Raw genomic sequence first — 17,144 nt, forward strand, 5'->3', positions numbered from 1 at the left:
AAAATTGTGGTGCATTTATGTAGTTCTCTGTCCACTCCATCCCAGTCATGCTCTCTGGGTGCTGGCTGGCCCTCATCGTAGTTTATCTGGAACAAACTTGGTTCTGCGTTTAGATGCACTGGCGGCAACGCCCTCCCGTCCTCGCCAAGTGTAAGGCGGGCATTGTCCTAACAGAGCAAGAGAATGAGCTTTCGCATCAGACGACTTAGTACTAATCTTACCGTCACTTGACTCAGTTTCCTCCTCCATAAAATGATGATAATAATCTCTACCGTTGTCTATTATCAAAATGCAATGCTTGCTTCAGGCCACGCCCTGTTCTAAGTCTCCAAATAGTAACTCTTTAATCTTCCCAGCCCTATGAGTTAAATACGGTTTCTCTCCGTTTTCCCGTGAGGAGCTGGTGCACAAAAGAGGCTGTGGTCGTCAGGGTCACACTGCCGGAACGTGGAGAGTATGAGACGGGACTGGAAGGCCCATTGTCGGGCTGCAGAACCGAAGCGCCCCCCCCCCCCCCCCCCACCGGCCCGCAGCGCGGACTCTGCCCGCACAGCGACTGCGGAGCGGACAGTTTGGGAGCGCAATCCGGACTTGCGGAAGCCTCGGCTTCTCCAGCTGCCAGGGAGGGCACCCCCCAGGGTGGGGGGCTCCTGCCGGGGAGCGAAGTGAACTCCAGTTCCCCGCATCCGCCACCCGGGGGCGCTGCTCCCCTCCCCCGGCCGCTGTAGCGCTGCGGGCAGTCCCGCGGCCGGAGCATCGCCCGCAAGATGTCGGTGCGCCAGGGCCAGCGGCCGGCGCGGCCCGCGACCAGCCTCCCCTGGGTGCTGTGCTGCAGCGCCCTGCTCGTCCCCGCCGCGGGCTACGTGATCGTGAGCTCTTTGTCCTGGGCCGTCCCCACCGAGGTGGACGAGGAGCTGGACCGCGCCTCCACCGAGGAGGCGATGCCCGCGCACCTGGAGGACTCCGGCAGCTTCTGGCAACGGAGGTTCCCGGCCTCGACCTCGGCGCACAAGAAGGACCCGCACCTGCCGCCCGCCGCGGGCACCGCCCGCACGCAGCCGCCTGCCGCGCCGCCTGGGATGTTCTCGTACCCGCACGAGAGCGGCTCGAGGCTGCGCCCCGGCACCGCCCGCTTCCTGGCCCATGCCAGCACCTGGGGCTGTTTGGCCACCGTGTCCGCGCAGGAGAAGGTAAGCCACCTCTCAGGGAGCTGGTGGCAGGTGCGTGCCTCGCAGTGGCCTGGCACCCAGGCGACTCACCCAGGGGACAGGAAGATGCTAGGGAGACGCTGGCGACCACTCACGTACTCGGATGCAGGTTTAACAGATGTGCCCAGTGGGCTGGATTGGCCTGTAGGCACCGTGTAAGCAATGGAACCGGATTTTCCCTTGGGCCTCCTGGCAAAGTGTGTGTGGGGCTGACAGCCAGGCTTTCTGCCAGGTAGATGGGGACTGAAATGCAGTGTTGCGATGCTCACTCGTAGAGACGGACAAATAACCAGCGCCTGACCAGAGACCAGGATACAAGAAACCGCTGGTTGTCCTTTGACAACATGGTAGTTGCAATCAGCCTCTCCCAGCTCACAGGGCGGGCCAGTGGACCCGAACTTCCCTGTCACTAACACAGAACCAAATCGGGGACTGGGAGAAAGAGATATCTTTCTGGGCTTTGGTGGAAATTGACATTTTTTTAAATGAGGGGGGGAATGGAACTCAAGAATTTCTCTGGAATGGAGGCTTATTGTGCCAAGTGTGTAAATGCTGAAATGAGTTGTCACCCACTGCAGATTTTATTGTTCAGTTCACAAATGTTTTCCTCATCTGTTAGACCTGATTCCACCTGAAGCTGAAGCGACATGGGTAAATGGTGAGGGTGTAGCATCCATACATATACATCCTCCAGAAAGCTTTTGGGGCTAAGATAGATGTAAGGGGTTTTCTGCAGGGTAGTAAGTGAACTCTCATGCCAAAAACAGTTACTGTATGGAACATCTAGCACATTGTCCAGAGAGCAGGTTCTTGCTCCCAGAGTGGGTCTCACTAGCTCTGAGACTGTAGCCAAATCATTGGGTTCTCCATTTTGCTGTCCTCATCTATGAATTTAAGAGATTGACTAGGTAGTTTTGAAAGCCCTGTTTAGCTTAAAAACATTATCTAAATGGCAACCTGATTCTGATTATGGCAATGACCTCGCCCTCTCCCACAGCATCCAAACGGTTCTTCAAGGTCATGTTAGCTCCTAAAACACACCTTGAGAGATACAAAGCTTAAACATGAAGCTGACCTTGGTTTAAAATGCAGATCGTTTCAAGCAATTAAATCTGGTGCCAATGTATTAAAGCAATTTTGACTTCTTTTTTTCTTCATTGATTTTAGAGAGGGAGAGAGAGATAGAAACATTGATGAGAGAGAACATCTACTGACCGCCTCCTGCATGCCCCCTACTGGGGATTTGGCCTACAACCTGGGCATGTGCCCTGACCGGAATTGAATTTTGACTTTTGACATCCCTTTTCTTAGCTTCATTAGGAGTTCCCCTTTCCAATACTGGTGTTTAACCTAAACTCAGTGAATTCGGAGAACATTTACATGGTGCCTGCCATGTGTGCAAAGCATGACTCTAGGCTGTTTGTGACTAAGTAGAAAATAGAATATGTGAATGAACTCATATTACCATTTTGAAGGACTCTTTAACATTTTGTTTTCTTAAAAAATTCAAGCCATCCTTTATTACAGTTCTACACGCTGTTGTCTTGCCACACTTCAAAGACAAAGACAGCCCCTGAGTTTTGAGCTAAGTTACAATGAGGAACACTGTGTCCAGGGAGTTCATGGGGATGCTGGACCCAGCAGGGCTTTAGAAGACCTAAGAAATATTTATGTATGTCTGAAAATCTCACCTACTCTACTAGATGATCATGAACAAAAATTGGCATAACACAGTTCTGTGAGTTCCTGTAAGCTAAAAGGATGAGAAATTAATTTCCCAAAAGTCAGTGAATTATATAATGATTTTGTAAAAAAATTTTAAAGTTGATTTGAGAGCAAGCGAGAGAGATTGATTTTTTGTTCCACTTATTTATGCTTTCATTGGTTGCTTCTTGTATGTGCCCTGACTGGGGATCAAACTTGCAACATTGGTGTAGCAGGACGATGCTCTAATCAACTGAGCTACCCAGCCCAGGCAATGACTTGTTATTGATCAATTAAAAAATATGACTAGTACGTGAGAAAGTGGTATGGCCCTAAAGAAATAGTAATAGAAAGTTCCTGGAGTCCAAAGACCAGGTAAGATGTCAAAGTCAATCCTAACCCCAAAGTTACCAAACACTTGGAGGAGGCAGTGAAGCCAGTGGGTGTCCAGGGTCACTGGTGGGGAGGGTTTTAGTAGCCCTCCATAAATTTCATTTTCCCTCCCCAAATAACTTCAGATTTAGTACAGTGAGTGTGTTTTTGTACATACTTACAGCTTCAAGACTAACCTCCTAGCCACCCTCCCAAGCAGAAGTTCACGCTGAGCTCCTCTGCAGGAATTCTGGAGCATCACGGGGCGAACTGGGCGGAAGGGAACCACCACACCCTGACTACTCCCCTCAGGACCACCATGCAGCCATGCTCCCTTCACATCCCTGGCACTGCCCTTCCTGGTCAGGGACACAAGCTGAGCTCCCAGCTCAGGGCAATCCACAACCATGCAGTGAAAAAGTCTTCTTTTCATGTTTGCTAGATCGCAGGACTGCCATTTGGGAACTGCGTGCCCATCAGTGATGGTCCCTTGGACAACAGCACTGGGATTCCTTACTTCTATGTGACACCCAAGGACTCCATGGTGGCCGACCTGATGAAGAACCCCGTGGCCTCACTCCTGCTGCCAGAATCGGAAGGAGAGTTCTGCAGGTAGACAGGGATTTGGTCTCCCTAACACAGGTCTTCTACATAAAACAGAGAGATTGGGGGTGGGAGGGCCCTCTGTGAGTCGAATGACTTGAATAGGGCCCTGAGATGCAACCTGATGTCTTCGCCAGTAGGAAGTGGGCAGTGTAGGGTGCCCTTGGGATTGAATCAGTAGAATTCCACAAGTCACCAAACTGTGTGATTTGAGACATGGTACTTTACCTTTGAGAGTCTTCACTGTCTTATCTGTAAAATGGGAATAATAATGTCTGCCTCATTGGGTTATTGGGAGTGTTGAACTAAAAATAACAAGGACTTTCAAAGTGAGACACAAGAAGCATTTATGGAGATCAGTGAGAACAGCCATTGAGATGCACTGATTGAGCCCAAATAGTATTCCGATTAGGAGACAAAGCAAGTGTATTTATGAGAAAGGGGAGGGGAACAATAACATCATAGAAGGAAGACTTTTCTATTGGTGCAGGTAACATAACATAGTGATGGCAATTCTAAACAATTTCAGTCCGGTAGTCATCAGTCCAGTTGTTGTAGTATCTGCTTTCTTGTTATCTTTGCAAACTCTTCTTTGGGACTTAGTGTTGCTTTAGGTCCAGTCCAAAGGTGATTTTCCCATTTTAACATTTCAAGGATTTGAGACATAAGACATGCAGGGCAGTGCCTCTGACATGCAACTCCAGCTCCATTTTAAAGTGGCTCTATTATTATCAAGTTTTATATGAGGGTTGGAAATACTTGCAAAGTGTTTTTGGACAATACCAGGTAGAAAAATGGCAGCTCTTATTAGAAAAGGGCAGGGATGGAGGTGGGAGGAGGTTGGGGAAACAAGAGCCACAGTGGTTTTCTCCAAGGCACAGGTAGCGTAGAGTCTATTTATTGTTTTTCAAATGAATTTCTATTCCCCCAGAAAGGAGATGTGTGTAATAAAAACCGGGACTCCTATAATACACTTCCTCAAACACTGTCTAAATAAAGACACTTAAGCCTAAATGGAACATTGATCTAACACCTTTGTGTGAATTTAAATGTAGAGCATGAAATCAAATCCTGCCAGGGAGATGTCCACAGTGAGCTGGTGTGAGGGCTGCAAGTGTGCCCCCCACCCCCAATATGCAGGAGCAGCAAATGCAGCAGATGGCCTCAGGTGAGTCCTTCCCCCCAGGGCCTCAGTCACCTCACCTGTAAAATGTAATGACACTTTAGAAGCTTGGGTAAGATTCATCTCAACTCCAAAATTATATTATTTTTGAGCAAACCACAAAAAACATGTTAAGCAAACAAATCTATTAGTTCTTTGAGAAGGGGAGTGGTAATGATCAAAGCAACGATGCACTGTGAAATGAAGTCTGGATTAAATGCTGTTGCTCACCTCAGGATGCTGACCACGAGAGACTCCATAGGGCTGGAGGTAGTTCAACTGACCCAGCTCCCTACTGGGAATGGTAAGAAGTCAGGAAAGGGAATATTTCCTTTTTCATGGAATATTTTCCCTGTTCTTGGCCAGTCAAACTTGCTGTTACTAGAAGTACATTCCCAAAGTACCTTTCTAAGTGTCTGAGGGGTTCCTAATTCAAGCTTTTCAAAAGCAGTCACTAAGATGGAACCTGTTGATCCCAGAGCCCACAGCACACCTGCTCTTGGAGACAGGCTATAGAACAGAACAGTGAACCAAGCTTCTGCGGCACTCCTATTGTGGGAGAAATTGTCTACTGGAAGGTCCAGTAGACAGCTGCAGGAGCTGGAGGCTGGGAGTGGGGACAAATCCATCTTACAGATGTCCTCACCAGAGAGTGAGATTCCTGAGAACGTGACATGCTCACCATGTAGCCACGTGTGCGGGCTGTCTTCATGGCCACACACAGAAAGTACAAACATCTGTGCTGCATGCTAGGGTAGCCAGATGTGGCAGCTTATGGCTAGAAGTGACCACCAAGGGCATTAGTGTCTCAGCACACTCGTCACTCTGGCCTGGAGGAGGAGGGATGAGCCTTCACCCATTGGCACCCCGATGTCTAGATCCTCCTATGAAACTGCTTCTTAGAACTGCTGACCCCTTGCACTGTTTAAGTTTCTGAAGCATTAAAATGTAACTTAAATATCTACACAATTAAGTTTAGCCTCAGTAAGCTTCAAAGCAAAGGTTCCCAGAACATGGGGCTTGTGATCACCCCAGAGTCCACCAGTTCCCATGCTGAAGCCCAGGAGCATGTACCATGTGAGGTTCACATTCCAAGTTCACCACCACACGTTGGGTTTCACTTCCAGAATCTTGATAATGTTGAGCACAGAGACTTAACTGCCAAAGATGGGCAGACACCAGTGCCCCAAACAAACAAACCAAGCAGCAGCTGCTCTGGTCCCAGAGCACAGCGGCATCAGGTAGAAATGTCCACAGTGCAGAACTGCCCTGACAAGCACATGCATGAGGACACACCCCATGGGAAGGAAGCCCCCCGACAAACAGTGGTCAAACATAATTCAGGCCCAAGGAAGAGAGGAATGTAAGTCTGAGTGGGCTGCAAGAGCAGACTGGATGGCCCTCTGCACTCTCAGAGCTTCATTTGGTAGGGAAGGCAGCTACACGTGGGGTGAGTGCGTCTGGTAAGCAGACAGGTAGCTGCTAGGTAGATAGATAGATGACTGATTGATGATAGATGGATGATAGATTAGATTAGATAGATAGATAGGTAGATAGATAGATAGATAGATAGATAGATAGATAGATAGATAGATAGATTAGATAGATGATAGATTAGATAGATGATAGATAGATAGATAGATAGATAGATAGATAGATAGATAGATAGATAGATGATAGATTTATGTATATGTGTGTATTTTCACATATTCAACTATTATTTATGAGAGAACACATACTACACTTGCCCCCCAAATGATCTTTCTACTCCATTCTGTATCATTTTGAATTTATCCTCAATCTAGTAGCTGCAGTAATCTTTCAAAACCCAAATCAGATCCTGGGATTCCCTGACTTAAACTCTTTCATTAGGAAAAACATAATCTTTAATATGGCCTAGGAGGGCCTGCACCACAGGGTGCCTGACTTCCTTTCAAAATAGATAATAGTGCTTGATCCTTTGTTGATTGATTAATATTTTATTTGTAGCCTAGTTTTATTAACTTCAGAGTGTTAACGGGAAAGCTTGTTGTAATCAAAGCTGATATATGTGCTTTGCAGTGTAGCTAAGAAATGCTTTTTGACTGTGATCTAATTATTGACGTAGAACTTTATGTAAGTTTAAGGTGTTGATTTGATTCATTTATATATTGCAATATGATTACCACTGTAGCATCAGCTAATCCCTCTATCACGTCACATAATTATAAGTTCTTTGTGGTGAGAACATTTCAGATTGAGTCTCTTAGCAACTTTGAAGTTGATACTAAAGTACTGTTGATTATAACCACCATGCTGTGCATTAAATCTCTAGAACTTACTCATCTTCCAACTGCCAAATTTGTACCCTTTGACCAACATCTCTTTATGTCCCCACACCCCAGCCCCTGATAAACACCATTCTACTCTCTGTTTGTGAAAGTTCAGGATTTTTGGATTTCACGTAGAAGTGGGATCATACCTGTCTTTGTCTGACATGTTCACATAGCATAATGCCCTCACAGTCTATCCATGTTGTCACAAATGGCAGGATTTCCTTCTTCCTCAGGGCTAAGGAATATTCCATTGTATATATATAAGAAATGCTTTGCACTAAGTAACATGTATATTGATACATATCATATCTCCCAAAAATGATACTTTGGTCCATTAACTGGCCTATGTATTAAAGAGAAGTTTAGATCCAAACTGATAGGGGTGAAAAACATTGAGTAGCCAAAAATCTCAGGAAGTTTAAGGATGAAGAGAATACACAGCAGACTTCATTTCCTTAACTGCAGCTGGGAGAAGCCAATATCTTAAGAATAACAATAATCAAAATGGAAAGGCTACCCATTATATGGGAGAGCATAATTGCCAATGATATATCAGATAAGGAGTTAATTTCCAATATATATAGAGTGCTCATGCAACTCAACACATGGAAGACAAAGAACCCAATTTAAAAATGGGCAGAGGAACTAAATAGACACCTCTCCAAACAGGACATACAAAGGGCCAAGAGACATATGAAAAAATGCTCAACATCACTAATCATCAGAGAGATGCAAATTAAAACAACAATGAGGTATCACCTCACACCTGTCAGAATGGCCGCCATCAACAAATCATCAAACAACAAGTGTTGGCAAGGGTGTGGAGAAAAGGGGACTCTAGTGCACTGCTGGTGGGAATGCAGACTGGTGCAGCCACTATGGAAAACACTGTGGTGTTACCTCAAAAAATTAAAAATTGAACTTCCATTTGACCCAGTGATTCCACTTCTAGGAATATACCCTAAGAAGCCTGAAACACCAATCAGAAAAAATATATGTATCCCCACATTTGTAGCAGCACTATTCACAATAGCTAAGATCCGGAAACAGCCCAAATGTCCGTCAGTAGACAAATGGCTAAAAAAAGCCATGGTACATATACACAATGGAGTACTATGCAGCTGTAAGAAAGAAAGATCTTTTATCCTTTGAGACGACATAGAGGGACCTGGAAAGTATCATCCTAAGCAAAACAGAGAAAGACAAATATCACATAATCTCACTTATTTGTGGAATATAATGAACATAACAGTCTGAGGAATGGGGTAGTCCCAGAGATGTGGAAGTGGGGTACAGACTGACAATCCCCAGAAGTGGGGGTGGTGGGGGAGAGATAAACCACAGAACTTATATGCATGTGTGCATGAACAATGGACATGGACAACAAGGCTGGGAGGGAGGGGAAGGGGGGAATCAGTGGGGGGAAAAGGAGATACATATGTAACAAAAATAAATTAATTAATTAAATTTTAAAAAATAAATAAAAAATAATAATAAAGAATCCTTTACTTCAAAAAAAAAAAAAAAGAATAACGAAAGGAAGAAGTATGTCTGCATATTTTTTATAAGCTTCATATAAACCTCAAAGAGTTTTTAAATGAATCTGTAAAATTCAACCTGGGATAGTCTATTCCATCTGGGTATAGATTTTTCCCAAAACTATTCATTACCCCGATCCACTAGTCTCTGAACTTTCCCTAAAATGTCACAATAAAATTACTGGATTAAATTGGACACTGTTGCCCTGACTCCCACCCACGGGCATATTGAATTGGCTGCTATTATTCTTCCCTTCCTCCTGGAGGAGATAATTTGGAAAACCAATCTGACCAGATAATAAGTAGAAGGTGCCTTTCAGGTTTTTGGTTTCCATGAGACCAAGGAACCACGAAAGGTTTCTGGAGTACAGTGAGCTATCTGACCCATTCAGCACCTCACTTTTGCCATTAGTATACTGGAGAGGGAAGGGGATGCTTTCTGAGGACCTTCTGGCTCCACAGTTTATTGGAGACAAGATACTCAAAAATGATAAGACAGAGTAGGTGAGAACAGCACACCTAAGTTGCTATGGAATGTTACTAAGTGGAACTCCCACAAGTTTAGAGTGGTAGCAGGACTCCCAATTGCATGGAGCCAGGAGGGGAGGCCAGATCATGATGACCTGGACAGTCTTGTCCCTCTCCCACCACGAGGACCAGAACCTCTTAGGGGGCCAGTGTTCATAACTGAAGGAGCTTCTGGGTGATTCTGACACTGCCTTAAGATAATAAGGACATTGAGTGGGTGTTATATGCATTTCCTGGGTTTCCAGGAAAAGTCTGCTGAGAAATGGGATTTGGCTGCCAGGATGGCTCATGTCATTTGTAAAATGAAGTCAAGATTGCAGTCTGAGGAACACAGGAAAGTGACTTTTCCACCTCATCTGACCAAAGTGCACCCGTCCACCATTGCATCCATCCAAATCAGAGCCTACAGATATCTTGCCTAATTTGTGTTAGTTTATTTAAATGTTTCATTCCATTGTTCTGTTGACTCCTTGGTGCTGTGACTTTAATTAATTAGATGAATTAGAAATGGGAATCTATTTTCTATCTCAGGTTAAGATGACCAATTGAGAATAATATTTCCGTTTATTGGAGCAACCTCCTCCTCCCCTAGTTTCCTCTCTCTTTAACACATATTAGCATGTACAGAGGCTCCTATGACGAAGTGAATTTATGCTCAGGCCAGAGACCCAGGTGTATGGACATCCAATAAATACTGGAAATTTCTCTTCCATTGAAACATTTTTCCTTATGGAGCTTGAGCACCAAAGGTTTTAGATTTTACATCTTCTTGGCGAGCCCTTGTTGACCTTGTCCTTTTCTCCTCTCCTAGTCTGAACTTCTCTCAGCTCTGCTGAGCCATTGGGACCAGGGAGGGCTCTATTGAATAACATTCTGTTCAGTGGCATTGGGTCAACTTTCATTTTGAAGATCTGGAAATAAATGGAACCAAAACAGGCTCATCAGAAACTTTTCTTGAAATGAAAAAATTCCAGTTGATAGTTTGGACAGATGCTGGGTTTCTAGGTAGACCTAGTTGATTATCAAGAAAGGAGGATCTAAAAACAGTTTCTTCCTCTTCCCCAAAAGGCTTTCAATGGAGATTGTCATGAACAGTGCCCCGTGTCACAGTCCCCTTCACTCTCCCAGTCTGAAAGCATCTCTGTTCAAATGATGAACAGCAGCTCTTGTCAGAGCTAACTGACCACGATTGGCTCGGAGTGGTTTGCCGTCAGAGGACAGGTTAACTCATGGGCGAAGGAATCTAGTTTCTGAAAGGAAGGTGCCAGACTATACACGGATTGAAGCCCAGCAGGTGCATAAAATATAGAATCCAAGACTTTCAACATGATGACCTCTCAGAAGGACTTGTATGGAGGGGTGCACATTGCAAGGGCAACTCAACACTGAAGAATGACACATCACAAAAGGTGTGCTCACACAGAGTTTGGGACAATGTGCTTGGACAGTGACTCCTGCCCAGGCCTATAGCAGTCCCTGTGTTTTATAGGCCAACTGACAGGAGGAGAAACTCCTCTGGTGAAGCAGGACCTCTAAGAGGGTGCCGGTGGGAAGGTTGGTGTGACTTTAGCCATGAGCACAGGACAAACACTTAGCACAGACAACTGAATTACTAGGTACTGAGCTGAATCATTGCTTCTGTATGGAAAGTAAAGAGATTCCAGAAATAGCCCTGGCCGGTTTGGCTCAGCGGTTGGAGCGTCGGCCTGTGGTAGAGAGACCTGGGTTCGGTTCCCGCTAAGGGCGCGTACCTCGGTTGCAGTTTGTCCCCGGCCCTGGTTGGTCATGCGGGTGGCAGCCACTCGATGTGTCCCTTCACATTGATGTTTCTCTCTCTCTCCCTCCCGCTCTATCTGAACAAAAAATGGAAAAATGTCCTCGGGTGAGGATAAAAAAAGAGATTCCAGAAATATAAATGCCTCTTAGCCACTCAGCTCCCTACATCCATCTTTTAAAAAACTGTTCCTGCAATATGCTCAATTAATAGTTGACAAAGGTGGAAAGAGCATAAAGTGGAGTCAAAACAGCCTCTTCAATAAATGATGTTGGGAAAATTGGACAGCTACATGCAAAAAAATGAAGCTGACCACCAACTTACACCATACAAAAGAATAAACTCAAAATGGATAAAAGACTTAAATGTGACTCATGAATCCATAAAAATCCTAGAAGAAACTGTAGGCAACAAAATTTCAGACACACACAGCAGAATTTTCACTAATACATCACCTAAGGCAACAGAAACAAAGGAGAAAATGAACACATGGGACTACATCAAACTAAAAAGCTTCTGCATCGCAAAAGATACAATCATGAAAATGGAAAGGCTACCCACTGTATGGGAGACCATAATTGCCAACGATATATCAGATAAAGGGTTAATTTCCAAAATATATAGAGTGCTCATACAGCTCAACAAAAGGAAGACAAAAAACCCAATTAAAAAATGGGCAGAGAACAAGTTTGAAGATGGTGGGTAGGTAAATGCAGTATGGCGTCCTCCCACACCACATCAAAATTACAACAAAACTACAACACCACCATGGTTCAGAACCACCTAACACTGAGCCGAACAGAAGTCCTACGACTACGACTACAGAATTAAAGAAGCAGCTGCATCGAGACTGGTAGGAGAGGCAGAGGCGGAGGGGCTGGTCCCACACCCACATGTGGCAGATAAAAATCAGGAGGACAACTCGGCTGGGAAGGTCCTCCATGCAGAGTTAGGGGTCCCCATACCACCCTAGGCGCCCAGCTCAGGGTCGCAGTGCCAGGGAGAAAAGTCCCCATCACTTCTGGCTGTAAAATCAGCGGGAACTGAAGAAGAGGCAGGCTATGGCTGCAGAAGCCCGAGCAGTTCCTCTTAAAGGGCCTATGCACAGACTTACTCAGACTCGCTCCCTCTGAGCACCGAGGGGAGGAAGCTTGAGTGGCACCAGAGAACAAGGAAGAACTGAGCTTTTTGGCCTCTGGACGAGGACTGGAGGGGCAGCTTTCTCCTGGATAGACATCCTAGTGGAGGCAATTGTTCCTTTGGTGAGCCCTTCCCCCACAGGGCAGGCAGACAGCCACCATATCTGGGACTCCAGCCACCTGGCTCACACTGTTGGCCCCGCCCTGGTGATTCCCTGAGGCCCTGGCCCATCCAACTTTCAGGCCCACCCAAGCTGTTTCCAAAGGCTTTACCATAGGATTGGCATGTCTTGGATCCTGCTTCAGAGTTTCCTAAAATCTCTCAAATAAGCAGCACCTGGTACCTGAGCCCACCAGTGCACCTGGCACCAGTGGACACCCTGTGTCAACACAGACCAGTGCACAGTAGTGGAGCTGCCAAGGTGCCAGTTGCAGAAACCGCAGGGAGCCCAGCACCATCCCCCACAGTAGCAGCCCAATCAGAGTCGAGATATACCCCCACCAACAGAGGCTGAGGAGCAGACATCCATCCCCAGGCAACAGAAGCACAGACCAGCAGCAGAGAACCACCCCCCCCCCAAAAAAAAAAAAAAAACTACAGCAAAGGATGAGCAGGAGCTGAGCCTTACTGGGCAGCAGCACTGCCCAGCCACCAGATGTGGGACCAGGGGCTTCATAGGGCCCTGTGCAACCCAGCAGCCCACAAGAGCAGAACAGAGCCAGGGCTCGAGGGAAACCAGTCTCAAGGAGCCCATACCTCTCGATAAGTGGCCCCAGGCCTGGCACTAGAAGCAGCTAGCCTTGGTTCACAACTTGGCTTTTCCCGGACACCTCCAAGCCCAGCACAAGAAGCAGCCATCTGCAGATCACTTTGTAGCTTATGCCTGGTGGCCACAGGTAGAACACAGGCAGTGGCTGACCTTGCCCCAGAGCCAGCACATCCAGTGGACAGCTTCAGACCACATCAAAACACCACCACCCAACCACCTCCACAAGTGACATACTCAATGAGTGGATGCAATGGGTACCAGAGCCCTGCTGAAATAAGTCTTGCTCTGTGTGGTGGGCCCCTACATAGCTGATCCTCCAAGGTAGTGGCTAGTGGGCACAGACTGTCCTTGTAGCTGACCAGCCTGAGTAAACCCCTCCCATTGATGTGCCAACAGCAGTCAAAACTCAATTATAAGGGAAGGGTGTATGGTCCACACTAGGAGTACACTCTGAGGGCCCAGCTGGGGTGATCAGGGAGACTATGCCACTGGATCCTACAGGACACCTACAACACTAGACCACCCTAAGAAGCCTAGGAGACATAACGACTCTACCTAATACATAGTAACAATCACAAGGAAGCAGCCAAATTAAGGAGACAAAGAAACATGTCCCAAATGAAAGAAAAGAACAAAACTCCCGGAAAAGAACTAAACAAAATGGAGATAAGCAATCTAACAGATGCAGAGTTCTGAACACAGGTTATAAGATTGCTCAGGGAACTTAGTGAGACATACAAGGGACTTAGTGAGACCTTCAAGGAACTTAAGGAGACCTCTGGGGAACTTAGTGAGAATATCAACAACATAAAAAAGGGCCAGTCAGAAATTAAGGATGCACTAACTAAAATAAAGAATAATTTACAGGGAATCAATAGTAGAGTAGGTAAAGCCAAGAAGCAAACCATCAATTTGGAATATAAGGAAGCAGAAAACACCCAACTAAAACAGCAAAAACAAAAAAGAATCCAAAAAATTGAGGGTAGTGTAAGGAGCCTCTGGGGTAACTGCAAGTGTGCCAACATTCGCATCATAGGGGTGCCTGAAGGAGAAGAGAGAGAGCAGGAAATTTAAAAAACTCTTTGAAACAATAATGACAGAAAACATCCCTAACTTGGTGAAGGAAACAAACATACAAGTTCAGGAAGCACAGAGAGTCCCAAACAAGTTGAACCCAAAGAGGCCCACACCAAGACACATCATCATCAAAATGCCAAAGGTTAAATACAAAGAGATCATCTTAAAAGCAGCAAGAGAAAAGCAGTCCGTTACCTAAAAAGGAGCTGCCATAAGACTGTCAGCTGATTTCTCAAAAGAAACTTTGTAGGCCAGAAAGAAGTGGCAAGAGATATTCAAGGGGATGAAAAAACATGACCTATAACTACCAAGACTACTCTATCCTGCAAAGCTATCATTCAGAACTGGTGGCCATATCAAGAGTTTCCCAGACAAGAAAAAGCTAAAGGAGTTCATCACCACCAAACCAGTATTATATGAAATGTTGAAGGGTCTTCTTGAAGGTGAAGAACAAAAATATGAACAATAAAGTGGCAATTAATACATATCTATGAACAATTAAATTCACAAACAAAATGAGCAAGCAGAACAGAAACAGACTCGTAGATACAGAGAACTTTTGTTGTTTGCCAGATGGGTAGGGGCTTGGACGGTGGGTGAAAAAGATGAAGGAATTAAGAAGTCAAATTGGTTGTTAGACTGATGAACCTCAGAGGAAAAGGGGAAGGGAGGGTGGAATGAGATAAACCAAAGAGCTTCTGTGCATATATGCACAACCAATGGACACCGACAATAGTGTGGGGAAGGCAGGAGGGGGCGGGAATGGGGAGGAGGGGGTTAATGGGGAAAAAAAAAAGGGAGAAACATCTGTAATACATTCAACAATAAAGATGAGTTTAAAAAAAGAAATGGGCAGAGGACCTTAAGAGACACCTCTCCAAACAGGACATACAAATGGCCAAAAGATATATGAAAAAATGCTCAAGGTCACTGATCATCAGAGAGATGCAAATTAAAACAACAATGAGGTATCACCTCACACCTGTCAGAATGGCCACCATCAACAAATCATCAAACAACTAGTGCTGGCGAGGGTGTGGAGAAAAGGGGACACTAGTACAATGCTGGTGCAGCCACTGTGGAAAACACTATGGTATTACCTCAAAAAGTTCAAAATTGAACTGCCATTTGACCCAGTGATCCTACTTCTAGGAAAATATCCTAAGAAGCCTGAAATACCAATCAGAAAGAATATATGTAACCCCATGTTCATAGCAGCACTATTTACTATAGCTAAGATCTGGAAATAGCCCAAGTGTCCATCAGTAGATGAATGGATATAAAAGCTGTAGTACATATGCACAATGGAGTACTACACAGCTGTAAGAAAAAAAGATCTCTTATCTTTTGAGACGACATGGAGGGACCTGGAGAGTATTATCCTAAGCAAAACAAGCCAAGCAGAGAAAGACAAATGTCACATGATGTCACTTAATTGTGGAATGTAATGAACAAAACAAACTGATGAACAAAATAGACCCAGAGACATAGAAGTAGGGTACAGACTGACAAATCTCAGAAGAGGGGATGGAGGGGGAGGGAAGAGATAAACCACAGAACTTACATGCACGTACGCAAATCCAATGGACATGGACAACAAACCTGGAGACGGGATGGGGGAAGGAATGGGGAAGAGGGTATCAATGGGGGAAAATGGAGAAATCTCTGTAACAAAAATAAATTAATAAAAATAATTTTAAAACATAATTAAAAATAAAAATAAAAAACTGTTTTTGCCTGGCCAGTGTTGCTCAGCATCCTGAGCATTGTCCCATGGACTGAAAGGTCCTGGTTCAATTTCCCGTCAAGGCACATGCTCAGCTTATGGGCTCGATCCCCAGTAGGAGGCATGCAGGAAGCAGCCAGCATCACATTGATGTTCCTATCTGTCTCTCCCTTCCTCTCTCTCTAAAAAATTAATTAAAATGTATTTAAAAATAAATAACTGTTCTTGTGAGAAGAAAAGATAGCATTGAGTGATAGATGAAAACCTCAGCCCAGCCAAAGTCCACACGCAGGCTCTGGGATTTGTTCCCCTGGACCTGTGTGTGGTGGATGAGTTGAATTTATAAACCCTGTACTTACAGCTTGCTGACAGCCATGGTGCGTCTCTGTCTGCAGCCTGTCCACCTGAGATGTAATGTGCATTTCAGAGTACAGGGCCTAGCCCTCATCAGGTAGAGAAGCTGAATTCCATTTCTCTTCACTGAATTGTGTTCATTCCCTTTGAAGGTAACATGTAAATCTTCTAAATAAATTGCTCTGTCCAGATTCATGTCGCCTCTTCTTTGCCCACACATTCCTATAATCCTAAAGCTCACATTAACCATATTAGCTTTTTTTTTTCAATTACAGTTGACATTCAATATTATTTCCTCAACCACCACACATGGGAGTGGGACTAGCCCTTTTCACATCTCTGACAATCCTACCATCCTCAACATGGCTGCTGCTTTATATTCTTAGTTATAGGCATTCTGTTCAGCTAGACTTCAGGTGTTTTTTTCAGGTTGATTGCTCTCTAACCTAGTTGTAATTCTGATGTGGTCACGGGAGGAGGCAAGCCCAGCATTTGCCTACTCCCCCATCTTGACCAGAAGTCTTCCTGAGGAGCCTTTGAAAGCTGTGGGAAGAGGCAGAGAACTCTGCAGAGAGGAAGCTCGGTGAGCAGGCATCGGAGTTTCTCTTCCATTGGTCTTTTGCTTCTCTGACCTGCTCTCATAGCAACCTGCAGCTGCTTCCCACTCCCTGATCCTGTTCCAGCTCCATGAAGTTTTGTCCCCACAGCTCCCAGGGGATCCACTCCATGAATTCACTGATGATTTCAGTTCCTGCCTCCTCATACTACTCCTCTCCTCCCCTTCTGACCCCCTCTCCCCATCCGGTTCACAAATGTTTTCCTGCCTTTAGGCAGGGCTCCATCCGGAGCTGGAATGACATGCATCAGTGAGAAG

The 17,144-nt window shown here is 45.3% G+C and overlaps 1 protein-coding gene across 1 annotated transcript in view; it reads left to right on the top strand.

The window, feature by feature from the left end:
• The first annotated feature begins 767 nt into the window (after positions 1-767).
• The window catches only part of CREG2 (cellular repressor of E1A stimulated genes 2), a 42,453-nt gene continuing 26,076 nt past the window's right edge, over positions 768-17,144 (top strand). Inside the window, exons 1-2 of the mRNA XM_036263623.1 lie at positions 768-1,190; positions 3,727-3,896. Of these exons, the coding sequence (XP_036119516.1) occupies positions 768-1,190; positions 3,727-3,896 (593 nt within the window). The remainder of the gene's footprint in view (positions 1,191-3,726; positions 3,897-17,144) is intronic.

This window comes from Molossus molossus, unplaced genomic scaffold (assembly GCF_014108415.1).
Source record: "Molossus molossus isolate mMolMol1 unplaced genomic scaffold, mMolMol1.p scaffold_m16_p_15, whole genome shotgun sequence".
Taxonomy (NCBI): Eukaryota; Metazoa; Chordata; class Mammalia; order Chiroptera; family Molossidae; genus Molossus; species Molossus molossus.